At 42.5% G+C, this 26,293-nt stretch overlaps 2 protein-coding genes across 13 annotated transcripts in view; one reads left to right on the top strand and one right to left on the bottom strand.

Annotated features, from left to right (window-relative positions):
* The first annotated feature begins 3,781 nt into the window (after positions 1-3,781).
* CCNE2 (cyclin E2) lies at positions 3,782-26,128 on the top strand. Of its 6 annotated transcripts, none has more exons than XM_065585937.1 (12): positions 3,782-3,917; positions 9,832-9,870; positions 9,961-10,081; positions 10,294-10,350; positions 11,654-11,805; positions 14,962-15,097; positions 17,506-17,652; positions 18,653-18,748; positions 20,039-20,173; positions 21,075-21,186; positions 22,975-23,129; positions 24,500-26,128. In XM_065585937.1, the coding sequence occupies exons 2-12, from the start codon at positions 9,857-9,859 to the stop codon at positions 24,602-24,604; spliced, it is 1,230 nt and encodes a 409-aa protein (XP_065442009.1). In that variant the 5' UTR covers positions 3,782-3,917; positions 9,832-9,856; the 3' UTR covers positions 24,605-26,128. The 6 variants fall into 6 exon arrangements, with proteins under 6 accessions (XP_065442009.1, XP_065442008.1, XP_065442006.1 ...); XM_065585936.1 differs by lacking the exon at positions 3,782-3,917 and adding an exon at positions 3,924-4,076 and having other exon boundaries at positions 9,964-10,081; XM_065585934.1 differs by lacking the exon at positions 3,782-3,917 and adding an exon at positions 3,925-4,076.
* Positions 26,053-26,293, bottom strand: part of INTS8 (integrator complex subunit 8) — a 68,545-nt gene continuing 68,304 nt past the window's right edge. For all 7 annotated transcript variants that reach the window (XR_006173167.2, XR_010598929.1, XM_042845103.2 and 4 more), the window contains one exon: positions 26,053-26,266. Coding sequence is in view for 5 of the 7 variants with exons in the window: in XM_042845103.2 (XP_042701037.2) it covers positions 26,150-26,266 (117 nt within the window). In the remaining 2 variants the exon portion in view is untranslated. The remainder of the gene's footprint in view (positions 26,267-26,293) is intronic.

The following is a 26,293-nucleotide window of genomic DNA, read 5'->3' as shown; positions in this document are numbered from 1 at the left end:
GACTCAACAATCCGCTCAACTATAGTGAGGGAAGTGGCCACAGGGGCCCATGGAGTGGAGACCTTCTCAACAACTCTATGGTCCTATTGAGAGAAGCAGCCACAAGGAGTGGAGTGTTAGAACTAGAAAAAAGATTACTACCATCACTGGTCCATACCACAGCTCTAGTGTTCGCTGAGCTTTTGTACTATGGTGCCAAACATGGTTATGATGTGCTGAGTTTGGTCTACATTGAGCCCTGTCTATTCCAAGTACACTTCCTAAAACGTTTCCATCATTGCTAACAATAGTTCAGTCCCACAAAAATTAAGCAACAATGAGAGTCCTAGTGCAGAGTGGGCAAGGACTATTGCCACCAATTTAATCATTGTTTTACCTAAACCTGTTCAGATCGGGTCTTAACAACGTTGTTGTTAAAAGGCCTGCAGCAGCTAGTACAGCTGAACCAGTGTTAGCAACGGGGAAATTTTGAAAAATGTCTTTTAAATATAAACAATGGATCCCTTGCTGCCAACAGCCTTTATAATACTGTCAGTTACACCATGGGTTTAGACCATGGGGTTAGAAACAATGGCAGTAATAAACAACCCACGTAAGCCAGGGCTCAGGGGTGCTCAAACTAGGGGTGCTGGGGCTGCAGCAACAGCCCCTAGTGTGAAGTGGTTTCCATCATATACAGGGTTTACAGTTTTGTCCAATGGCTCTCAGCAGCCCCCCTATAAAAATTGTTCCAACATCACTGCAAGGGCTATGTCTGTCTGATAGCCACTTTCTCCAATATATTTTGCATCATGTAGCTGCTTTGGTGCCCTTAATGTAGGTGTGCTGCATTGGAGTAAGCTGTGCCTTACTCCAATTTGAAATGCATAAGCTACTGGTACAGTGCCTCTATGCTAGAGGTTTGTATTGGTGTAAGTACAGGGTGCAAAAATAAACCCGACCCAGTGTAGGAAGGGCCTCAGGCTCCCAGTTGCTAACACCAGTAGGATTTTTTTGACATTTCCCCTAGTTTAAACAGAGCTGGAGGTATTGTGAAAATCTCCCACTGTTGTCCAACAGTAGTGCAGTTCCAGTGGTGGGAGTGCTAAGATAGACTGGTCACTGGCAGTTTTATCACCCTATTGTCTAGAGCAGCAGGCAGAATGCCTGAGCTGGCTTCCATCATTGCTTCAACTGGAGGATCTGCACCAATGGCAATTTACAGTTATTAAGCTGACTGCTCAACATTTAAAAAAACCCAAACACATACAAAAGTGTCTACAGTAGATATGCTCATTGTGGAAAGGGCCGACATTTACAACCCTTTGTTGCAATATTAGCTTTAGCCTTGCTGAACTAGTATCAGTGAGGCACCTATTGTTCTTTTGAGGTTGCTGAATTATATAAAACATATTACTTGGGGGTTGTATGGAACTTTACCAGTACATCTCAATGGCATGTGAATTCTGCCGTCTAATTTTACCATTAGCACTTACAATTTATCATTAACCATTTAAATATTGCTCCTCTTCCAAAGCATAAATAGTAATAAAGATTGGAAAATAATCCTTAAGAAAACGTTTTCCTCCATTTGGCAAACCTGTGGCTTGTTATTGTGTACTAATTGCAGCTCTGACGCTATCAGCTCCAAATCTGGTCCCTGATCATAAAGAAACATAAGACTTCATTTGTAAAATAGTTGCTTTCCTTCACTGCATCTTCTTTCCTTTGACAATCTCACAGTCTGATATTGCATTTTTTTTGTTTAGATTGTAAATTCCTTGACTTCTTTGTCTGCAAGGAATTGGGCACTGAACTGGCACTATGTAAATAATATTGAACATTCAGATGTCCCTTTTCATGTTGAAAGTTTTGTACATACACTAACTAATCCTCTACCATATCTGGGAGGCAGGTAGCTGTATCCTTTTGTTATGGATGGGGAACATGAGGCAGAGAGAGGTTGTGGCTTGTCCAAGTTCACATAGCTCTGAATGGAATTCAGAACTCCTGACTCTCAGTCCTGGGCAGTACCACAAAACAACACTACCTCCCAAAACATGGTCTTCTCATTGTTACAGCCTCACAAAGAGAAGTCCCAGCAGTAAGTATAACTAAAAATATGACTTCAGTGTAAAGGAGAATTCAGCTGACTGCTAGAAGACTCACATTTTCCCTATAATGGGTCTTCTCAGAGACCTCCTTTTGGGAGGGGGAACAGAGCAGGTGGGCATCTTTGCTGGTTACCAGGGTTTCTGGCATGTGGAAGATGGGAACTGGCCAGCTGCCACACACTTTGTGGAGGAGGAGATGGGTCTGAAACCTGGGAAGAAAGAAAAGGGCTATGTCCACATTTAAAATGCTACAGTGGCACCGCTGCAGCTGCATCACTGTAACTCTTTAATGTAGATACTACCTACGCTGGCAGGAGGGGTTCATAATAATTCTTCCATTGACCTAGCACTGTCTCAAGTGGGAGCTAGGTTGGTATAGCTTTGTCTCTCAGGGGTGTGGATTTTTTTCACTCCAAGAGGCGTAGCTATATCATGGAAATTCCTAGTGTAGACCAGGCCTCAGAGTGGGCACACAAACCTCAACATATGCTACCTGCATTAAATTCATGGTATAGCCATAATATTGCCACTGAGCATGGCTGAAAATGACCAGATTCCAGATTTAACTTTAAGCTGTAACCCCAGAAATCAAATGTCAAAGCTGAAAGTCTGTTAGGCAGTAATTTACACATCACATAGAAACAGAGAAAGGGAATGTGGGTATTTGCAATTCAGCTTTAACCACCCCACTCTGATCAGGGCCAGTTCAAGCAAATCCATTGGTTTCTGCATAGTAATTTGATTGCCCTCCAAGGTCCAGTGTGCAACATCCTCCACCCCATTTGATCCACACTCCTTTCCCATGCCAGCTGTGGGGGCAGAGGTGTAGACCTATAGGGATGGGATAATAGGGAATCTGTCTAGAAGTGCTGCATGTGTCTGTGGAGTGAGTATGGGAAATAGTGGATGGGGACTTCCTATGTTAAAGGTGGTGAGTGGAAACCTGCATTGTGTCCCAGCCATGGCCGTGATAAGGAGTAGGGAATTTAGAAAAATTCAGATTCCCGGGGGCTCAAATTATTATCACTTTCAAGCTTACAGCCAGCACTGACTATGTCATACTCCAGGACACAGAGAAGTGTAATCAATGAATGTTAAACTAACTTCAACCTGCCTTTGTAGGAAAAAAAAAAAACCAAGAGACAAGGGTCCTCTACAGCTGCAGGTTTGATAGCATTGTCTGAATCAGCCTGGTCTCTCACCAGTCAGGAACCAGACCAATCTTGGTATAATTCCCAGCTCAGAAGACTTAGGCTAGGGTGTTGGCAGTGACAAGAAACCCAGTGCTAGAGCAAGTCCCTTAACCTCAAACTCACTTTCCCCCCTCTATGAAATGGAAATAGTATTCTACCTGCTTCATAGGGGTGATGTGGGAATTAGTTAGATATTTGTAAAGTATTTCGATCATGAAAAGCATTCAGTATTTTATTTTTATGTTCCTATTTTCAGCGGCTTAGAACTTACTCCCAAAACTACTTCTTGAACTGAAATTCCTCATGCTTAGTCACAGCTCAGAGGTGAATTTGTGCTAGAAAATTTGAAGAAAATCAGTTCTCTCCTTTCTGAGTGTCAGTGTGAGATCATATGCAGTGTTAGGTAAGGAGAGGGTTAATACACTATTATTAACAGGTGTTGCTCCTCAGTGTAGGGATTGCAGAGGAACCCTTTCAGGGGGGATATGGAAATGGATGCCTTCCTAATAGGCTGAGAAGCCATTTGGAGGAGCAACTGAGAATAACAAGGATGTGATTGTGGTTGGGGGAGCCATTAACTTTATTAGTATTGAAGGCGAAAGACCAGACTTTCAGTCACATAGAGACAAGGGTAAGACTATCTGACAGAGCCATCTTCTTCCACTGTAATTGAGACTTGAAGCAAAAGAAACTGGTTTTCCTCTAGGTTAGGACTACTGACTGTTCCCATCATGAGTAAAGATCAAGGGCTCCAAATGTACCTAGATAAGGAAGGAAGGAAGGAAGGTAGGTGATACTATTGAGAATCAAAGAAATATGGCTCTTTGGTTTGACTTATTGCCACACTGCCTTTCATGTGTGAAGCCTGGCTGAACTAAAGCTAATGTGTTAAAGGCAGTGCACTTTGTCTACCATAGACTGTTAAAATGTATTAGTTGGCATATTAACATGTGCTAATGTTATACAATCCTTGCCTAAATAAGGCCAATATCTGTCTGTGCCTATCCGTAGTAAGCACATAGACTGAATGCTTATTTTAAAATGATCAGTAGTGAAATAGTTAACAATGGCATTTTATATTCTCCCTTCTAGTTTTCAAAATTAACTCCATTGGAATGAATAGTGGAAGTTCACATCTTACCTGGATTGCTTTTAGGCTACTTACAGATGTGAACAGTAAATATTACATTGTTTGTTTTTTCTTTGATTTACATTTGGAAGCTTTCTTCTTAATCAGAAGGACTAGCAATGTAACTTGTCAAAAATTAAAGCTTAGATCTTGTGGCAGTTTTGTAGAATTGTGAAAGACATTGGCCTTGGGTATCTATCACATACTACTGTAAGACATTGTTTATTGTATTGTGGCAGTGGACAGAAATGTAGGCTCTATTGTATTAGACATTGTGCACACAGAATTAAAAGACAGTCCCTGCCCCAAAGAGCTTACTACATGTTGAAATAGTCTGTTTGCCAATGAAACTATTATAACATCTTAACCTTTGATATAATATATTGCTTTTTATTGTGCTTTGAAATGGCAAAGCAATAAAAAGAAAGGAATAAAAAGTGCATATATTTGTACTTCTTGTCATGCCTTTAGGATATCAGAAAATTGTGTGTAATTTTGTTATGTGATATAACACTGTGGGGGGGGGGAAGAGAATGGAAGGAGGAGGAACATAAGTGTTTAGAGAGGTGATGGGAGAGGAGACAACAATACATAGGAAGGGGGTGCCTGAGGCCTTGTCTACACACACAGCTTGCACCATTTTAAGCAAAATTGTTTTAAAAATGTATTTATTGAAACCAGTATGTCTCCTGTGCAACACGCTTGAATAGGCTTATTGCTGGTTTATACTGAATTAAGGCAAATTGATATAAACCAGCTGTAAACCAATTTCAGAATATCTGCACAGGAGTTTGCATTGGTTTAACTAAATCTATTTTAAAATGGATTTTAAGATGTTGAAAGTTTGTGTTTAGACAAGGCCTGAGACACAGAAGGTGGAAGAGAGGAGGACAAGAAAAATACTAGGGTAGAATCTTAAAAAATAATATCCTCTTAAACTGTGTATAAAGTTGAATATCTGTTCATTTTTGGGAGTTCTAGTTGCAGAAACTATAACCATTCAAGCTTTCTTCTTATAACTTACATTATGTCTCCAAAATGTCTGTGGAAGTTAGACCTGAGAGCTCTTTTAAAAACACGTTAATGTTTTGTGAAACATTTGGGAACTTTTACATTTTAATTGCCCACCATTCCTACTGAGTGACTTGGAAAAGTCTGTCCTATTCAAGAGATACTCTGAACTCAAAGTTGCTGCTGATTTAGGAGTGAATTGATGAGAGAGTCATGATGACCAAGAAGAAGGTCCAAATTTAGCCATAGACTCCTATCAAATATCATGCACTTTTATGTCAGTCAGACTAATACAGCACCTGAGTAATGAGAATTAAAGGACCTCAAATTATGCTGAAACATAGTGATGCTAATGCTGCTATCTAATTGAAACTGGGGACGGGAGAAGGTGCTCTTCCAGTGAGGCCATCGGTATTAGGAGTATTGTGTAAGCTAGTTTCTCTCTAGTTAAACAGAACACAGACTTCTAAAGCGCTAAGAGACCTTAGACGGAGGAAAACCCTCAGATATATCAGACTTAAATAGGAATTTGTGTTTCTCCTAACTTACTATGTATGTCAACTAAGAAGTGGTTTATATATTCACAGACTATTTCCCCCCCCCCCCCATTTGATCCTGAAATTAAATCCTAAATCTGTCTGTGACATCCCAACAGGTAATGGCAACGGAGTGATGTTACTGCCAGACCAGTCAGGGGACCACAGCATGGTAGAGGGTTGAGTCAGAAAATCCTGTATTGTAACGGCAGGTCTACCGATTTGCTGTGCGGATCTGAGCAACTCAGCCTCAGTTTCCCCATCTATAGAAATCATACTTTCCCTGCAGGAGTGTGATGGGGACTAGTTCAAAGTACTATACAAACTATCAGGGCAAGTGTTAAATATGAAGAATTTATTCACCAGTGGGGCTGTAAGGAAGAAATGTCTTATTTAAACACAAATATCTGCAATGGTGACACAGAGAAAACGCCAGCTTCGCGCCATGCTATTATTATGTGTAGATACACAGTCACACTGCCGGATTTTAAATTCACTGTTGTGGGAGCCACGCCGCGCACAGATCTGTGTTTACATTTTGCAGCCAGGTCCACGTTGTCGGCCCTTTCTCCCTCCCCATTGGCTCGAGGCTGCCCCTGGCTCCGCCCAGGGGTGGAGCTCCGCGCCAGCCCGCGCTGGGCGGCGGCGTGTGCTGGCTGTAAGGGGAAGGCGGCGGGTGCTGACAGCTGTGTTGTTCCCTGCTGCACCCCCGGAGCAGGAATCCCGGGCGCACTGTACGGGCTGGGCCGGAGGCAACGGGAGAGGTATAAGGAGTTCGTAGTGTGTGTGTGTGTGGGGAGGGGGGGCAGGGCGTGAGGCTGCCCTTCCTCTGGGAGTTGCAGCAGCCTGGCGTGTCGTGTGCTGGACTGGAGCATAGCAGTGTTGTATGTAAGTCGGTGCCTGTATGGGGACATAGGAAACTTGAGATGAGGCTGCATATCCCTGCAGGGGTGAGGCTGCTGTGCCCTGCCCTGCCCCTGGAAGCAGCGAGTTGGGGTGCCCTGGGCCGTGCTGGGGGCAGGGAAGGCTGTCTAGGTGGGGCCCTGGCAATGTTGGGGGCAGGGAAGGCTGCCTAGCCGGTGCTGTATTGAGGGCAGAACACATGAGACAGGGAAGGCTGTCCAGTGGGTGCCCTGGCTGTGTTGGGGGCAGAACACATGAGACAGGGAAGGCTGTCCAGTGGGTGCCCTGGCTGTGTTGGGGGCAGAGCACATGGGGCAGGGAAGGCTGTCCAGTGGGTGCCCTGGCTGTGTTGGGGGCAGAGCACATGGGGCAGGGAAGGCTGTCCAGTGGGTGCCCTGGCTGTGTTGGGGGCAGAGCACATGGGGCAGGGAAGGCTGTCCAGTGAGTACCCTGGCTGTGTTGGGGGCAGAGCACATGAGACAGGGAAGGCTGTCCAGTGAGTACCCTGGCTGTGTTGGGGGCAGAGCACATGGGGCAGGGAAGGCTGTCCAGTGAGTACCCTGGCTGTGTTGGGGGCAGAGCACATGAGACAGGGAAGGCTGTCCAGTGAGTGCCCTGCCTGTGTTGGGGGCAGAGCACATGGGGCAGGGAAGGCTGTCCAGTGAGTACCCTGGCTGTGTTGGGGGCAGAGCACATGAGACAGGGAAGGCTGTCCAGTGGGTGCCCTGGCTGTGTTGGGGGCCGAGCACATGGGGCAGGGAAGGCTGTCCAGTGGGGCTCAGGTAGGAGAGGGAGGGTGGGGGACTGCTGGAGAGTGCAGCAGCCTGGGGGTGCCCTGTGCTGCATGGGGAGGAAGGGGGCTGTGCACGTGGGGGGGGGGGGGGGTGAGTAGGGCCTGGGTGTTGCAGGGAGGGACGATGACGGGGGGGGGGGGGTGAGGAGCCGGGATACGCGCATGCGCAGGGGAGGGCCCGGGCGGCAGTATATAGGGGCTTGGCGCCGGCGCCAGCTGAGCAGCACTGAGCCGGGCGGCAGCGGGTGAGGTGCGCCCGGGCAAAGGGTCTGGGGGTCGGGCGGGCATGCAGGCAATGCATGGGGGGGGTGTCGCCGAGCCTGGGGCGCGGCGGGGGGACAGATGGGAGGCGGGGAAGGCGCTGAGGTGCCTGTTGCACCCCCTCCTGCGGGCTGAGGGGGTGGCGGGCTCGGGGGGGCGGCAGCGCCCGGCTCTGGAGGGCCCGCTCCGGGGCGATGGGTGGGGACTGGGCCCGCGCGGTGGCGGGGCCGAGGCGGGTGGCGCGGCGGGATGTCTGCCCGGGCGCTGTTTTGGAGGGAGAGTGGCTGGGGAAAGGTGTCTGGCGGGCGCCCCCCCATCCAGCCCCGGGGCGCCCCCTGCGCGCCCTTCTGAGCATGGGGGGGCTCGGGGCACGCCGGGGGCTGCGCCTCCCTCCGCGGGGTGACGGCTGCAGCCCCCCTCCAGGTCTGGGGTAACCCCGTCCCGCGCTGGCCCCCGTTGGAGTGGGGGCCGGGGCGCCCGTGCCTGAGGTTTTGGAGGGAGACTGGCTCGGTGCAGGGAGGGAAGGGGGTGGGGAATCCGGCTGGGGCGGCTAATCCAGCCCCGGGCTGGCCCCATTATACCGCCCAGAGAGGGTGGGGGGGCATGTGAGGGCTCCCTAGTTAACCCTCCCGGGTGGGAGGGTGCAGGGGCACCGCGGGAAAGGGGCTGCCTTTTTGGAGGGAGCTGGCCCCGCGCGGGAGGGGGAGCAAAGTGCCCGCCCGCGTGGACCCCCTGCCCTGTGACACGCGGGGGGATGGGTCCCCGGCAGGTCCCGGGGGTGGAGCGGGGCCGGCAGCACCAGGGGGACGCCCTGAGCCCAGCCCCAGGCCGCTGCCGCCTGCTCTTCCCCGCTCTCTAAATTGGCGCGGAACCGGCATTTCAGGGGCCGGAGCAGCGCGCAGAGCCACAGAGGGCAGGGAGCCCTGGGGTCCCGGCTAGAGTCCTCTCAGAGCTGGGGTGGGGAGAGGCGTAGCAGCTCCGGGGTGCAGGGGACAGGAATAGCTAGGCGAGGAAGAGATGTCTGGCTCTGTACACAGGGTGGGTGAGTACACACAACCACTGTGTGTGTGTGTGTGTGTGTGTGTGTTTAAATATGTCATTACACTGTGTGTATACATTAGAGGAATGTGTAATAATAAAAATAATATGGCAACGCATATAAAATATATGGTGTTTGTTTAATGTGGGTGTGTATTTATGTATAATAGATCAATATGCTACACTAACACGCTGAGGGTGGGGGAGATGGCCTGGGCTTAGTGTCCCCTCTCTCTCCTTGCATACCCTGAATTCCCTCTCCATCACCTAGATCAGGGGTTCTCAAACTGGGGAGAACTGGGACTCCTTAGGGGGTCATGAGGTTATTACATGTGGGGGTTGCACACTGTCAGCCTCCACCTCAAACCCCACTTTGCCTCCAGCATTTATAATGGTGTTAAATATATTAAAAAGTGTATTTAATTTGTGGGGGAGGGGGGAGGTCACACTCAGAGGCTTGCTATGTGAAAGTGGTCACCAGTACAAAAGTTTGAGAACCACTGACCTAGATGAAGCATCCCCCTGATTCCCTGTACAAATGCAGTGAATTAAATTTGCTACTGGTGTACATGGGCACATGTATTTTGGAAACCATGGATTTACACTAGTGGTGAACCTGATTGTGCATCTGTATAACCTACATTGTGCGATTATGTAGATATAAAATACATGCACACTGTATATTTGTACATATGTGCACACATACTTAGCACAAATATTTTACTAATGCACTGATGCCTACTGGTGTAAGAGCCAGTGCTTGAAATGTACAGCACACAAACCTTGGTATTAAATCTGAGTTAGGCTCCATAGTTTGTCCTATATTTCTCCTCTCGTGTCTATGGACTAAGTTATTGTTCTTTCCTCATTCCAGGAAGGGATTCTACAACCCAAGGAAGATGTCAAGACGCAGGTAACTTCTGTCCGCTTCATAAACCAAACTAACCTGTCTGTTTAACAACAGCTGCTCTCTTCATGCTATATATGCTTTTCTCCTCTCCAGTAGTCGTTTGCAAGCCAAGCAGCAGCTGCTGCCGCCACCCCCATCCCCCTGTCAGGAAGAGTCTCCACAAGAGCTGCAGGCACCAGAGCCTCTCCAGACCAAGAAAAGGAGAGCAACAGAGGTGAGCAGGGGACTAATTTACCTGGAAATATGCAGGATTGGAAGCTTTGTTTCCTATACCTGCCACTGTAGGGGGAACAGGGAAGAAATGTGTTCTTCTCAGTAGAACACATGATTAGGAAGTGGTGCAAGATAATGGTGGTTTACTCTGCACACTGCTTTATATGACAGTATGGTTGAAGGGCATTGATCAATTAATGTCTTTCTCAACAGGATATCAAGAAAGGAGAAGATGAAAAGGTCATTAAAAGACATCAGTATGAGATTAAGGTAATGCATTCATGCATACAAAACAGATTGGAACGGGAGGGGAGGAGTCTCCCCGTTTTATATATATATATATATATAAAAGTTGGGTGGTGAGGGGAAGCTACTACTTTACTGAAGTAGAGAGTATCATTGTTCAGGCACAGGACTTCTGGGTTGTATGCCCACCTAGGCCAAAGGCTTATCTATATGTGGAAAGTTATTCTTGAATGAGGTATGGTGTGGATTTAAAATGGGATTAATCTCAGGGTTTGTCTAACAAGAATGTTACGCTAGTTTAAAACCACAGCTTAAACTAAACCTATTTAGTTGAATGGGTGAAAAGGCTATGTGGGTGCTCTTATTTCAGTTTAAACCAGGTTTATTTTGTTTTTTCCTCAAGTCTCTTAGGAATCAGTTTAAAATGAACCGAGACAAGGCACTCTTAAACCAGTGAAAGCCCTCTTATTTTGGTTTAACTAAGGCAGATTAAAATAGCACTTTAACTATTGTAGACAAGACCTGACTATGACTTTGGGGAAAATCAATGTCTTCTGGTTTTAAAAGAATGGGAATACTACTATATCAAATGAATGATCTGAAGCTAAACCTGTTGAGTGTGAAGTGTTCTGAGAGCTGGAGATGAAAGGTGCTATATAGGTGTAAAAGTTACTTTAATAACTAGTTGCAATCGGATAGTTCCATCTCACTAAATAGGTTTTCCCCTTGAATGGGTAATTGAAGATAATATGTTGCTGTGTCTCCACTGAGATGATGTAGATAGTTCATGTCTGTTTTTTCCTCCTCATTTTCCCCAGATTAAAAGTAGATAGTGGAATTGGCTGCCGTGTTTCCCATGACATTTTAGGTACTCGAGAACATCATTGTTCCACAAATAAATGAATAAATTGATGGTTCAAGCAATGGATTAGTTACACCTTGGTTGGTAAATCACAAGTTATTTACCTCACAAAAGCCAGGTTCCTTTATCAGAATTATATGCATGTGGTGGTTCCATCTTGACTAGAAAGTCATTCTTTTGTTTTCTAATTTTTCAATACCCGTATGTATATCCTGGAACACTTGAATAAACTAGCTCTTAGTTCTGAAGAGCAAGTTAACTTCTTACACATTTTGCTTATGTTTTCGAAATTACTTATAGCATTTTGGAGGATGCTGAAACTAGATAGGTTACATGTACACAATAGAAGTTATTTAATAATTTCTTGATTTATTTTATTCTGTTACTACTTTAGTATCTATCTCAAAAGCAAACTGGGCAGGTGAAGTCAGCACTTAAATTTTTTTTTTTGTATTTACATTGTAGAGTTGTTGGCCACCCACAATATCAGGAGGCATCTCCCCCTGCATAATTATTGAAACACCCCACAAGGAAATGGCAGCTACTGACTTTTCCAGATTCAAGAAATACAGGTTCAGAAACCTCTTCATAAATCCATCACCTTTGCCTGAACTTAGGTAAGTTATCTACATCTTATTCCAAATTATTGTACAACAAATTCTACACTATTAATTTTAACTGTGTCCAATATTGAGTTTATGACCAGAGACAACTGAAATCTTCATCCCATCCACTCTGATCCCCCCCCCCCCCTCCTCATCTGACCACCCAAAAAATTCCAGGTGTGTGGTGGTGTTTTTTTTTTTTTTTTTTGAGGGGAAGCACACATGCAAAGAGGGTTACATTAACTTTTCTAATTGGAGACATTCTTTATGGCTTAATATCAAATACCAATGTAAAATTCAGTCATTTGCAAATATTATGGTGTTTGGTTTGGGGATATGTGTGCGGTGTTTTTATTTTTATTTTTTTAATGAACTGTATTCATGGCTATTGGAACCAGACATTTGGAAAACCTAGAAGCCAAAGCATTCTTAGCCTACGTTTTTTCTTTAGGGACTCTAAAGTATGTCTAATGTTTTGACCATGAGACAGTGTGTTATTCATTCTAGTGCCTTGGTGGCTAGCACAGTGCTATGCTGATAAAAAGCCTAGTTTTAGGCGCAGCCCTGGTTTTTCCAGACTGTGGGAAGCATTGTGGAAGCATCATATTCAGAGACACTAGTGAAGAGGAAGGGTCTCCTAATGGTGGAAACTAATTATAGTGTGGAGTAGATCTGATAGAGAAATGGTGGAAGCCCAGTGTATAAAGTCTAGAAAAATGTATAGAATATATTTTATGGAGCAATACTGCACTTCCCACGTGGATGGACTAGAACTAGATGACCTGATTGAAGAAACCTTCTTCAGTCTCTAATGTCTAAGGAATTCACCCAAATTGGGGAAGCATATTAGTTGGATACTCCTGCTAAAATGGTCCAGCTATGAAATAGTTGCTACATAAATTATCGTGGTGTTTGAGTTACTGCTCCACTGAGGTGAGTAAATAGGTTCCATTTTATCAGTTATTTCACTCTCTCTAAAGAACACAATGATGAGGTGAGTAGGAGTGGAAAATTTAGCAGATGCCTAATAGCCCACAGTAGATATCAAAGATGAGGATGGGTGGGTGATCTCTGTGAACCCTTGGTGAGAAGCTGAACTCCTTTATGCTCCCCCGCAGTTTCTGAAAAGGGTGCTAAGATTTCTTCCAGAGTTCTGTTCATAGACTCTTCCCTGTGGACTCCATGTTTCATATCTATCTAACAAGTATCTGATAAACCCCCTTCAGCTGCAGTACAGGAAAATCATCTTCTCTTCTGCCCTTTCCAGAGTTGCCTAGCTATTGTAAGAAGATGATGGAAAGGGGTCTCTGATACTTTAACCCCATTTTTGGGATCCCATTCCCTTGAATAAATCCAGCAAATAATTCTGCATCTTCTCATATCTTTCACCAGCAGCTGAGTAAAATTAACATGGCCTTTTGCTTGGTACTATTCAGAATCCTGTGGGAAGCAATGAAACTGACCCATCCTGTTAATCTGATTCTGTTGCTGCTTAGCAAGAAGTAGGAGCAGCAGCAGACACTGAAACTGATCGTATGAGTGAGGACTGATGAAGATGACAATACATCAATTAACATTGGGGAGGGATAGCTCAGTGGTTTGAGCATTGGCCTGCTAAACCCAGGGTTGTGAGTTCAATCCTTGAGGGGGCCATTTAGGGAACTGGGGCAAAATCAGTACTTGGTCCTGCTAGCGAAGGCAGTGGGCTGGACTCGATGACCTTTCAAGGTCCCTTCCAGTTCTAGGAGATAGGATATCTCCATTAATTTATTAAGGGGGGAGGGATAGCTCAGTGGTTTGAGCATTGGCCTGCTAAACCCAGGGTTGTGAGTTCAATCTTTGAGGGGGGCCACTTAGGGATCTGGGGCAAAATCAGTACTTGGTCCTGCTAGTGAAGGCAGGGGGCTGGACTCGATGACCTTTCAAGGTCCCTTCCAGTTCTAGGAGATGGGATATCTCCATTTTAAAAAAAAAAATGTGATTCGTTTTGGAGCACTTTTTTAGGCTATGTTTATGCTTCCAACGCTTCAGTATAGACACTTACTACAGCAATAGGAGGGGTTCTCCCATCTCTGTGGTAATCTGCCTCTGAGAGGCACTATCTAGGTTGATGGAAAAATTCTTGACCTATCACTGTCTACACCAGGATTAGGGATTAGGTCAGTTTAACTGTCTGTCAGGGTGTGTGGATGCCAATATAACTTTTTCAGGGTAGACCAGCCATTAGTGACTACATGGTGAGATGTGTAGTTTAAAAAACACACACAAACCCAAACCCAAACCACTCCATAATAATGCAAAGTTAAAATGATACAAAAATGAAGGTATAAGCAGCCACTTACTCCAGTGAAAGCTTTCTACTCCCTAGTGTAGAGGTCCCCAAACTGTGGGGCATGCCCCCTAGGGGGGCACAGAGGAATGTGGAGGGGCATGGCTGGGGCCCAGGCCAGCCCCCCTGGGGGGCAAGGAAGGAGCACCACTCAGCTGTTCCTGGCCCTGTGTGCACCATGGTCCACGGCTGGCCTCTGTCCATGACTCAGCAGGGTGTGGACAGGGGTAAGGAGGGGGCACAAGGAAAAAAATTTTGGGGACCACTGCCCTAGTGGATTTTTCAAACCTTCATTGTGAGTAAATGAACTACTTCATTGTTAAAAATGTCTATTTTTTGTTAAGTTATGCTCTTCACCATATTTTTCCAGTCCCTGGGAAAATGATGTAGGAAGCAGGAAGGGGACTAAACTTGAATTCTAAACACGCGTAGTTTGGTCTGGCTTGTAGCACTAAATCAGGTCAAAGATTTATTTTTGGGGTGTCTAAGTTGTCTTTTATCTGACTACTTAGGAAGCCAAGTTTTCAAATGGATCAAATCTGAACTGTCTGACCAGATGGACAGGCGAGATAAGCAACTGCGCTCCAAGTGGTGACTTGTGTGTGTACTTGACCATTGGGTTAATCAGATATATCTTGGGTTTTGGTGACTGATAGGCTAATTCTGGGATTTCAGAACAAAGTATGCCTGTAGTTGTCTAACTTAAAAATATTTTTTTCTGATTGCATATAAACAGATGAATATCAAAAATTTAACTTAAAATATAACACACTAAGATAAATATTTATATCTCTTTTTTGTAAAGAGATCTCAAAACTTCACATGACTTTATTCCATAGCTGGGGAAATTCTAAAGATGTCTGGCTCAATATTCTGAAGAAGGAGAACAAATATGCTCACTGCAAACATTTTACATCGCTACATTCTAACTTGCAACCACACATGAGATCAATACTCCTGGACTGGCTCTTGGAGGTATATTTTGAGTTACTTTACATTGTGCTATGGCTGTAAAATAGATTGGTGTAAAGACAAAGAGTTTATGTAAAGTGCTAATATCTGTGATCATGTAGAGTAGACATTAATTACAAACATATTTTGAAACAAAAAAGTTGACAATGCTGACCTCTAAAATAGAGCAGGGAGTAATGTTCCTTTTTAATGCATCAGTATTGTGGGTAGAATGGGATGAGTGTTTTAAATAAGCTTTTTTTTTTTTTTTTAATGAAAAATGAAGTTCTAGAAACTCTTCGTAAATTTGACATGAATAGTTTTGACTGTTCACAAAATGGCCAGAGAAGGTGGTGCTGGTGCTCTCCCCTATAACCTTTAGCCCAGTGGTTAAGGCACTCACCTGGGATGTCGGATAACCAGGTTCAAATTCCAGTTCCAGAAGAGAACCTAAATGGACATTTTTTTTCTATTCACTGGAAATTTGATTGTTATAGTTGAACCAAATCCCCTCTCCTCCCCCCCCCCCCAACCAACAAACCTGCAGCCAAATTGAAAAATTATCTGCCCATCTCTAGTTGTGGAGGATCATGCTTCAGCATGGTTGTAAACTGAAATGGTTATAGCACGATTATATATCGGACCTTAATCACATCCCCCAAATCTTGGGACTGTCTAATAGGAGTAGTTTTGGGGACATGGCTAAGGCCCTGTGTATCATACAGGAAAGATCAGTGTTTGTAGCTGTTTCTCCTGATGTTGTTTATATTTAGTATTTCAATCACCACTCCTCTTTAAAAATGGATTTGTGTGTGAATGGGGGTGGGTCAAATTTTGCTCAAAAGATTTCACCAGTTTGCTTGTGCAGTGCCCTAAAGGGGTAATGGCTTACTTGATAACTATTCAAAACAGTTTGACCCTCTCCACATTGGCAGCCAAATCACATTCAAAACTATTTGAGACTGGATTTGTTTTGGAAATGGTTGGAGAACATAGCTCTTGTATTCGACATCCCTAAAACAAGAGGTATTATAACTGTTGCCAGTAGTGCAAAATTCTTGTCCCTGCTCCACTGGTAGATCTGTGTGAGATTGTGAAACATGGTAAATTTCATGACCTCAAATGTGGCCGCCAATGCCTTATTTACATTAGAACGCCAACTGTTGCTATCACCAATGGAACTGCACTGGTAAATTTTAGGGGAAAAATCTACAGCCCATCATCAAAGTGATGCAAATCACATGATCTCACCATTTATTCCCAACACTTTTAATGTATTCACCACCTCTGCATTTGGCTCACTGTTGTCTTCTGGAGATGTGGACAGCGCTGTCGGCAGGAGATGCTTTCCTGCTGACAAAGCTACCACCCCTCGTTGGGGGTGGTTTTATTTTGTCAGCAGGAGAGCTCTCTTCTGCCAACAAAGAGTGGCTACGCTGCATGCCTTAGTGACATGGCTTAGGGCACAGCTGTGCCGCTGTAAGCTGCGCAGTGTAGACATAGCTTTGTGTTACTTCCCTCCTGATATGTAACTTAACACCACGCTGAGTGTCACTATGAATTTGATACAGATAATGCTATAGGAATTCCATCTATTTGCTTCAGGATGGATTTGTCCTCTACCTTTTTGTTTAAGGCCTTATCTAGCACAGGATTTAACGGTATGATGTTAGATATTCGCTAGCTAATATAGCACCTTTTACCCTAGTTTAGACTAAACAGTATTTGATCCAACTGGTATTTTTTCCCCAAAATTAGAATGGGAAACCCACAAATGAGACCATTTCAGGTTTTTAGCCCCTTCTACTATGAAATAGCTAGTGACGTTGATATTTAAATTAAGTACTGACTTTGCACTCAGTTGAAACTAATTGTAGGTGGAAGAGTTCATGCCTCTTGAATTATTGTTTCAGCTGGTTTGAAGTTGTTTGCAGAGAAATTTAGTAATTTTTTTTTTAATTAGGCTTCTGTAAAATTTAATCTTAAGGGGGCAACGACTTACTTAATATCTGCATGAAGTTAAGAGGAGAAATGCAGAATCCTAAATAAGCTTGAGTTTTGGTGGGATTAAAGAAGTTCCCCCTTTTTTACAATTCATTTAAAGGCAAACAGGCATACAACTAACATCAGTGTATAGTTTCATCTTGTTTCTGTTAATTAAAACTAAGACCTTGTGTATCATATTTTTGAAAACTTGCTAGCAGCTTGTGCTTAACCCTGGGTGTTGGACAGATTCCCCCCCTCAGCAAACCACAACAAACGAATAAATTTGGAAACATGACTATCTTTGTTCACATTAAGGACAAAATTGTGTTTTACCATTAAAACAGATTTACTAACCCATTTATAATTGGGGAAAATGCACCACACTGTGGAACCGAAAACTGAACTAAGTTTTTTTTTTTTGTTTTTGTTTTTTTGTTCTGTCTTAGGTATGTGAAGTGTATATGCTTCACAGAGAAACCTTCTACCTAGCTCAAGATTTTTTTGATAGATTCATGTTGACACAAAAGAATATTAATAAAAATATGCTTCAACTAATAGGAATTACCTCATTATTCATTGCCTCCAAACTTGAGGTAAGTGGCTATATGCATGGTGTTTTGGGGGTTGGAATATCTTAACTGCTTCTTGAATGGAAATTATCAACATAAAAAGAGATTCAGATAACTGATAACCTGGTATTGTTACAAGTAAGATCTGAGATTAGAGAAATTTTCTTCAACTTTATGCCTCTTTTAGCCTTCTGTGTGTAGTCCATTTCTCTGTTTCCCCTGCATAATCCAAGAGTCCATCAGTTTCCTCTGTGGGCCTTCTACATAGCAGTAGGGGACAGAAACATTTTAAAGAGGGGCTTTTTCTTTTTTCAAAACCACAGAAATTGGCAGGTGATCACAGGGACAGGCGTAGGATCCGAAACTACTGAACTGTTGAAATAAACTAGATTTCAAATTGATTGTTTTTTAAAACCAGGTTTTAAAAAACAAACCTTTTTTTATACTGGCAAAAGCCCTAGTATAGACGCAGCTATACTGGTTAAAAGCACTCTTGCTGGTATAAACTGCATCTACTAAGATGATTTGTTAATATATTCTATATACACCAATAGCTATATCTTCAAGGAGTGATATGGTAAATGGTGTTTGAATTAAACAGAGTTGTTTCACTGGGGTTCTCAGAGTTGTCTGAGCAGGTGAAGATCCTAGACTCTAAAGGTGATATAAGCAAGAAATAATTCTGTTCTGGCCAACATTACTCCCCTATCCATGAAATTGGTTCTATTAAAGTCTATGATGGCCTGTGGAATACATAATATCTTCTCTATTAATATTTAATGGTTTTTCACTACTAGTTTCTAGCTCACTTTTTGTGGACACTTAAAGTATGAAAGGCTTATGCTATTTGTACTATCATAAGAAATAGCTGAAGTACAGCTGCTTCAACTGAGTTGATAAAATGGTTCTGTGTATAAATCTGAAAAGATTCACAGCTGTCTTCTGCAGTTCGTTTGCATTCTTGCAGGATACAAAAACCCTTCTGGTCTTGATGGTTTTTTTTATTTTATTTTTTATTTAAAAGGAGATATATGCTCCTAAACTACAAGAGTTTGCCTATGTCACAGATGGCGCTTGTAGCGAAGATGATATTATAAGAATGGAGCTCATTGTATTAAAGGTAATGTAACAGTCTTAATATTTTTATTAACTGGTTGAGTGATAGCCCAGTAGAGCCTTTCATTTTAGCATCTTATGTTTAATGACTGCACTCTTGGTGCCCTTTCCCCATCTGTAGGAAAAAAGAAGTACCTCACTTCTAACTTTCTGAAGAATTGAAGAACTCAATCTCATAGGTTGGCATCCACCCTTAGGGTGGAGGTCTCCATTAAGGGCCCCTCTTTGCCACCTAAGTCCTACTTTTATTTTCCGCAAAGAAAGAGCGGGCCCCCAAGAACTGTATGTAATGGAAGGTGGCTTTTACCACCCCCATAGGCCTGGCTGGAGGATGGCAGGCTGGGAGTGGAGAGGAACTATTGAAATAGCCCATACAAATAGTCTAAAAGACTGTATTAGAACCTGTTTGGAAGATTTTGTTGAAACAATTTTTCATCAAAATCTAATTGTTCTGCACTACCATGTCACCTTTTGATGAAATTCTGCCAGAAACCAGGCAGGTTTTGAAACCTGGTTACCTGCCAGACTCAGCAGCACACCTGGCAGGCTGACCGGTAACCTGGAGTCCTGACCTATAGTTCCTCAGCAGCCAGCCAGGTGGACTGCCCTGCAGTTGGGGCTTCCAGGGTCCCTGGCTTTGGGTCATCTGCCGGGTGGAATGCCTCCATGCCAAGGTTCCCAGAAGAGTTGGGTAGAAAATGGTAATCTTGTTCTGCTAAGAATTGACATTTTTGGTATTTATCCCAAGTCAGACCAAAACCAAACCTAGAAATCCTCCAAAACTAAATTATCTGTGCTAGGCTGCAGCTACTATAGCTCCAGTTCCAAGACCATGGCACATCTTGGGAATGTATGTTTTGCCTCCCTGCTCTTATGTGCATGTCCTGCATGAGGACCACTTGCTCAGTATTTGTGAGGCATCTTTTGGAGAAGGTGGAGGGGAAAAGGGTGGGAAAGATATTCTGGCTGTTGAAATCCAGGCTTGTTCCAGCTCTATTTCTAAAAGTCAGAAGAAGTTTATTTCCAGAGCATGTGTACTTGAAATCGTAGGGGATCCTGCATGTGATTCAGGCATGTAGGTGCATGATAAAAGGTCTGGCTGACCTAAGTGGAGATGAAAATGGGGAAAGGAGACTGGGTAAGATTGTGGGGGTAGAGAACTTGATGGTGTGTGTGTGTGTGTGTGTTTTTGTTTTGTTTTTTTTAAATTGTATATGGGGGGGATGGAAAGAGGTGCTATGCACTTTATTAGAAAATTATATAAATATGTATCTCATGTTTTTAATATCTGTAGGCTTTAAAATGGGAACTGTGCCCAGTGACAATCATCTCCTGGCTCAATCTTTATCTCCAAGTGGATGCTTTGAAAGATGTTCCAAAAGTGCTGCTACCTCAGTATTCTCAGGAAAAATTCATTCAAATAGCACAGGTAGGTAGTTGTTTCAGTCAATGCACACTACTTAACATGCCACTGTTGGTGACCTAGGCAGAAGTGTATGCTATAAAATAAGACTTATAAAAATATCTTGCCTAACGTTTAAAGGAACAAGGCAGAGTTTTCTATGATAATATCTAAGTGGTTCCCTGAAGGTTGGTGACTATTTTAAATTAACAAATAAAAAGTGCAATAATGTCACTTGGTGTAATGCCAACCATCTAAGCCTCTAGGAGGAAAAATGCCCAACAGTGCACACTTCTATCTTCTTCTGGGTGGACAGGACTAGAGTATTACACAAGGTAGTGCTTGATGGGTGGCAAAGGATTTAAAGGTGTAAATGGATGTTTGTGTTAAGTTGCTTTACATATAAATTAATTTTTTTTTTAAATAAGGTACATCCTCTATTTAGAAGAGAAAGAAGGAACTGAGTTTTGTATGAAAAAACACTTGGAGCACTAAACCAATCTCTGTGCACATTTTTATCAGCAGTATAAGAACCATAAGGGTTACTAGATGGGCATATGAACCAAGAACTTTTTTTTCCCCTTCCCTTAAATCTATACAATCTTGAAACTGAAATAATTGAATCATTATGGACACTTTCCATGTTCATGCTGGGTCACTGAGATTGCTGTCCGGTGTTTTGTTTTAGGGATTGGCCTCCTCACACCTATCTGGAGCTGTAGATTCTGTACAATCAAAATTTTAGAACAGAGTAACAAATCAGTTTACTGAAGGGTCCCTTAGACTTAAGTTCTAATATTTTTGTGTGTGTGGAGGAAATAAATGATGCCTGTACACTGTATCTCTTTTAGTGGTTTAGTCCTATGATGGGCCTGGGATTCTCCCTCTCATAAAAGAAACTTTGTAACCATTACTGTTGTTTTCACAGCTTTTAGACCTATGTATTCTAGATGTCAGTTCTCTGGACTTCCAGTATAGGACACTGGCTGCTGCTGCACTCTGCCACTATACCTCAGCTGAGGTAGTCAAAAAAGCTTCAGGTAAGGTGGTCTATTACTATGACAACTCTTAAAAAGGCTAAGTGCTTTCAATTCATTCCTGTATCATCGCCTTAAATGCTTGGAGCACTGTAAAACTTTATAAAAATTGAACCTGAGGTCATTTAAAATTACCTTGCTTTTAACAGCATGCTTTTTACTTATTTTCCACCCCCCCCCCCCCATCAACTTGATCTATTTAAAATAGATTCAGTTTTGGATCCATTTTATTTTACAGATTCCTCATTCACTTGCACCCCATGCTATGTTAGGGTCACAACCACTGGAAGCGCAAAATTGTTGTGCCTCTGAGGTGAAGTATCTGGAAATATAGCAGAATATTTTGTTGCTCCTGGTTTGCTGCTATTTCTGTAGCTGCTGCTCTGTAAACTAAAAATTCAACAGCAATCACTATTAGTTTATGATCTGGCTCCAGTAGCCTGTATCTAGTTCTTCCTGGGGAAGGTGATTTGTTTATAACCAGTCATTCTTGACTGACAACAGCAGTCCAGGATAAAAACTTTCGTGGTGGTTCCTATCAACCTGTCCTCTTGCAGCAAAGGATTCTGAAGTGGAATGGCTGGACATAGCAGAAATAGGTTGTTGATATGAAAGGATAAACAGTAATTTTAAATAATGCTAAAAAGTTGGGGAGTTTTGGTGACTTAACCTTGCATGAGCGTGTTATGTGGGTTTTATTTGTGTTGACTCCCACAAGATGGTATGCCTTTGTCAATAATGGGATTCATCTTCATGCAAGGGGATAACTTGAAAAATGTAGCAAGATTATTTTGATACAGTGATGTCTGATTAATCTCATGCACAGGGATAAGAGTAATACAGTGATATTGATAAAGGAAAAGTGAATCAGAAGCTGCAGCACTGATGCATCTGAGTATTTGGGTCCCAATTTGTTACCATTGCAGACTGTTGGCTACCACAGATGTTTCTTCCCCCCCTAAAATCAGATTTTTCCTGTCAGGCCAGCTGTAAAGTAAATGATAAAAATAAGAGTTTATAATTGGTAGATGTTCTAGGCCAGGAACTCACCTTATTTTCTGCTGTGAGACCCTGGTTATTACCCATAGCAGCTTAATCTAACTCTATATAAGGTACCAAACATTGGCAAATATTGAGAAAAGTGGAATACTACAGGACTGCCTTACTCTTCATCATATTTTTCTACTGGATTTTAACTACTTTCCCATTTTCTGCTACCCCTCTAATAAAAGAGCATGAAACTGATTGGATCTTGTACCTTCCCTTTGATGCTCTTCTATAAAGACCTGCACAGAGCAGTGGCTCTTAGCATGTCCAGGGTTGCTGATTCCACATCTAGTCTATTACTGAAGGCCAGTGGAAAAAGTTTGAGCCTTATGGGAGGGTCCTTATGTTTAGGAGTGCAATTATTGTTCATAAGCTAAACAAGGCAACATGTCATAGCTGCTTTAATACACATTCTTATGGCTTTTTGATAACCATTAATAATGGTTTGGGCCTTGAGTAAAACTAAATGTTTATCTTAATTCACTGGGATTATATGACAAAACTTTGTCTGCTAAGTGATAGTGCAGGATGCAAACAAGTCATTTATGGTAGCTTTTGGGTTTTTTTAATCTAATTTTAAATCTGCAGCCAACACTATCAATAAAAATATGCACAAAGCACAGGAAAGTGGAAACAAACTAATTTAGCCTCTCATTTACCATGTTACAATGCTGGGTAGGGGATGGATACGCAACTAGGTTTAGCTGCACACTGCCTAAAGTTGATATTTTATTTTCTCCTTAGGTTTAGATTGGAACAGCATTTCAGAATGTGTAGCGTGGATGGATCCTTTTGTTAGGGTGGCAAGAAAAGCCCCTGTGAAATTGAAGAGTTTTAAGAAGGTTGCAGTGGAAGACAGACATAATATCCAAACCCACACAAACTACTTGGACATGCTGGTATGGCCTTACTTGGTGTTTTTTGTCTGTATATCAAACACTTATTTGTATGATGCCTAAGCTTAAAACGGGTGGAGAACAGTATAGTTCCTAAGGCTCTGTCCACCTATTCATTGGTCTAGCTCAGTGGTTTTCAACCTTTTTTTCATTTGCAGACCCTTAAATTTCAAATGGATGAGTGGCCCCCTCTGAAAAATCTTAGTTAGTGGACTGCTAGGGGTCTGTAGACCACAGGTTGAAAACCACTTGTTTTAGCTGACTAGAGGCAAGTACCAGAGTTGTCTGAGAGAGAGACACACTCACACTCACTCTTCTTCCCTCTCCCCCCCCAATCAAACCTTGCTTGTATCACTGTAACATAGGGAAAACATGCAGGTCATCTGTAAAGTACCTGGAAGATAAACAGCCAGTTACTCCACATCTATATATGTAGCAAAGGCTGTCAAGTGCTGGGGGAAGGATGACAGGCCAGGCTGTTTACACAAACATGGTGAAGGAGTATGTCTGCCCCTGCAAAAGGATGCTGAACTAGCAGCAGGAAGACCACCCTAGGCTGCTGGGAGGAGCAAAATAGCTAGGGCTCATGACTATCTCCCACCTGGCTATAATGTGGCACATTTCATTAAGATCTGTTGTATGGACAGGGCCTATACTACCTTGTCATGCTCCTTCAGGCAGAGTTGCTAAGAATGTTATCTGTGGAACAGCATTGATTACTTTTTTCAAAAGTACTGTTGACAGTAGGGCCAGCTGTTTACATGTTGTCTTACCCTTGACCCCGACCGGCCTAGCTGTGCCAGATGTCCTATTGATAAGATTGCACTTTTACTGGTATAGTTTTTCACTAATGGAGGTGTGTGCATGTGAGTGAAATTTACTATACTGCTACAATATGCAACTTAACCAAATCTAGTATTCTAGTAAAATGGTCCTAGCACAGACCTAGCCAGATTAAAGCACTCATGTGCTTTGCCAACCCCTTAAGGACATGGTGATGGTATAAGTCCATGTTTGTAGAAGGAAACTACTCCTATAATTGTAATCCCATTTTACTTGTACCTGAAGGTTGTTGTAAAACAGTAGACATGGGTCATTGTATTCAAATTGTCAGTCTCTCAATGTAGGTTGAGGTGCTCAAGCACTTGAAATACCTTCTTAATATGGGATTATAAAGGAGAGGGGAATTGAAGATAAATTCAGGTAAGGACTAAAAGACTACTATATTTAAATATCCCAGATATTTCCTTAAGATAGTAACTGTAGTACCTCAATGGAAGACAGAGCCTTGAACTAAGCACAAACCCTTATACAATGAAGATGTGAAATCCACTTTAACATTGTGTGTTTGTTTTTTTTTCCAATTTACATAGGATGAAGTGAATTGTGGAGTAGCTCTAACAGCAGCACCAGGACAGTTATCTCCAGGATGTATAGGAGGAATAATAACACCACCCAAAAGCACAGAGAAAAAGTGAAAATATGGAAACCACTGACAAGACATATGCAACGAACACTCTTTGGTAGAAACTCCAAAGCAGGACACTGCTTCAGTACAGAGCTACCCTAAAGCAGAGACTCAATCTAATCCTTGAACACTTACTGCTATACAGGATGTTGAGGCAGAAAAAGACATGTCAAACTGAATAATGGATAGCTTGGCCTTGTGCAGACTTGTTACACAACACCTATCCCTCCCTAGGTTATGGAGGGGGTTATGATAGATCATTTGGTACCTTCTGCTTTTAATCTCTGCTATAGTAGGAATATTAATTTAACTGGAAAAAATTCATAATTTAAAGACTATTATGGATTTTGAGAACTTGTTTTAAAACAATATCTTGTTGGATAGGATAGCAGTCATTAACGAAGCAGAGCCATACACCAGTTTTTGTTGGATGGCAGGAGAAACAAAGCTATGTATTGCTCCTTAAAGCAACAGTGTGTACAAATTCCCTAATACCATAGTGACTATTTTCTTGGTATGGTCACCCTTTAAATCAGAGTTCAACCAAAACAAAAGCAGCCCACAAACTGATGTCACCTGTACCCATGCCACTTATTCCTGGTTTGTGTGGTACTTGCAATATCTAAAGTTGAAGGCTATGTTTGAGTTGGAAATTTAATCTGACTGCACTTAAGCAAAGCTGCTATCTACCTTGATGTTGGTGCAAGGGGGATGAACTTCTAAGGCCAAAATAGCATCTTTAGAGGGGTAGGGCTAGATTAAATCCTCAGTCTAGACAAGACCTAAAGTAAAGTGACAGATTGCTTTGGGGGGAGGGCTGCTGAAGAGGTGCTAACCTGAACTTGTTTTAAGTGCTAAATTTGACCTCAGGTAAAAGTAACAATTTGCTGCTGAAGTAATTTAACTGGAAAAGTAATTGAAGGGAAAACATTCTACTACATATTAAGATCTAGACATGGCCCCTTTTAAACGTAGAGCTCTGAGCAAGAGTACACCTTGACTTCAAGAAGTCTACAGCCACTTAAAGTGGAAGCTGTACAGGTATCAATGTTTAAAACAGCATTAGCCACCACTCTATTCACTACCTCTGCTCCTGCTATGAGTAGCTGCTCCAGCAAGGAGCATATCTTTTTGAACAATGGAGGAATTACATGCTTCAGTAAGGTAAAGTATAAAAAATTTTATAGAACTCAAAGCAAGACTTTTGCTGGCAATGTCTGAGCTGTGCTTATTCTGAGCACACACCATCACAATTAAGCCTCTAATGTACATATTCTTAATAAACTGTATTAAACTCAGCATTCTCTACTAGTTTAACTTAGCTGAAGCTTGAACTCATTGCTTCAAATTGATTTTTTTTAAAAGCATTACTTAAGTGAGTATTCCAGATCTTCTGTACAATTTTGTAAGATAATGGGTTTTGTAATATTTCATCTATTTTAAAAAAAACACACAATATGCTTGTAAATATGTATTGTATAAAAATTTCAAATACTCAACACAACTTAAATAAAGTGAAATATTTTCCACTCTACACCAGCATTTATAAGAATATTTAAAAGTAAAGTTTTGCCATTGCTTGAAGAAATTTCTTTTTTCGTCTCTGTGCAGCAAGTTGCAATACTTCCTCTGGATTGCTAGCATTCAGCTCTGTCTGGCCAATAGCTTTAATCTTAAAGTACAAAAAACAAGACTTTTT

The sequence above is a fragment of the Chrysemys picta genome, chromosome 2 (assembly GCF_011386835.1).
Source record: "Chrysemys picta bellii isolate R12L10 chromosome 2, ASM1138683v2, whole genome shotgun sequence".
In the NCBI taxonomy this organism is placed as follows: Eukaryota; Metazoa; Chordata; order Testudines; family Emydidae; genus Chrysemys; species Chrysemys picta.
Note: the sequence above shows the minus strand (reverse complement) of the source record. Positions and strands in the feature narration are given on the sequence as shown.

Excerpts from the sequence above, each read along its gene's own strand:
- CCNE2 (XM_065585934.1), top strand. The coding sequence starts at position 4,018 with ATGAGTAAAGATCAAGGGCTCCAAATGTACCTAGATAAGGAAGGAAGG. Across the intron at positions 4,077-9,831 it reads GAAGGAAGGAAGGAAGGTAG|GAAGGGATTCTACAACCCAA; the intron begins GTGATACTATTG and ends TCCTCATTCCAG. Across the intron at positions 15,098-17,505 it reads TCCTGGACTGGCTCTTGGAG|GTATGTGAAGTGTATATGCT; the intron begins GTATATTTTGAG and ends GTTCTGTCTTAG.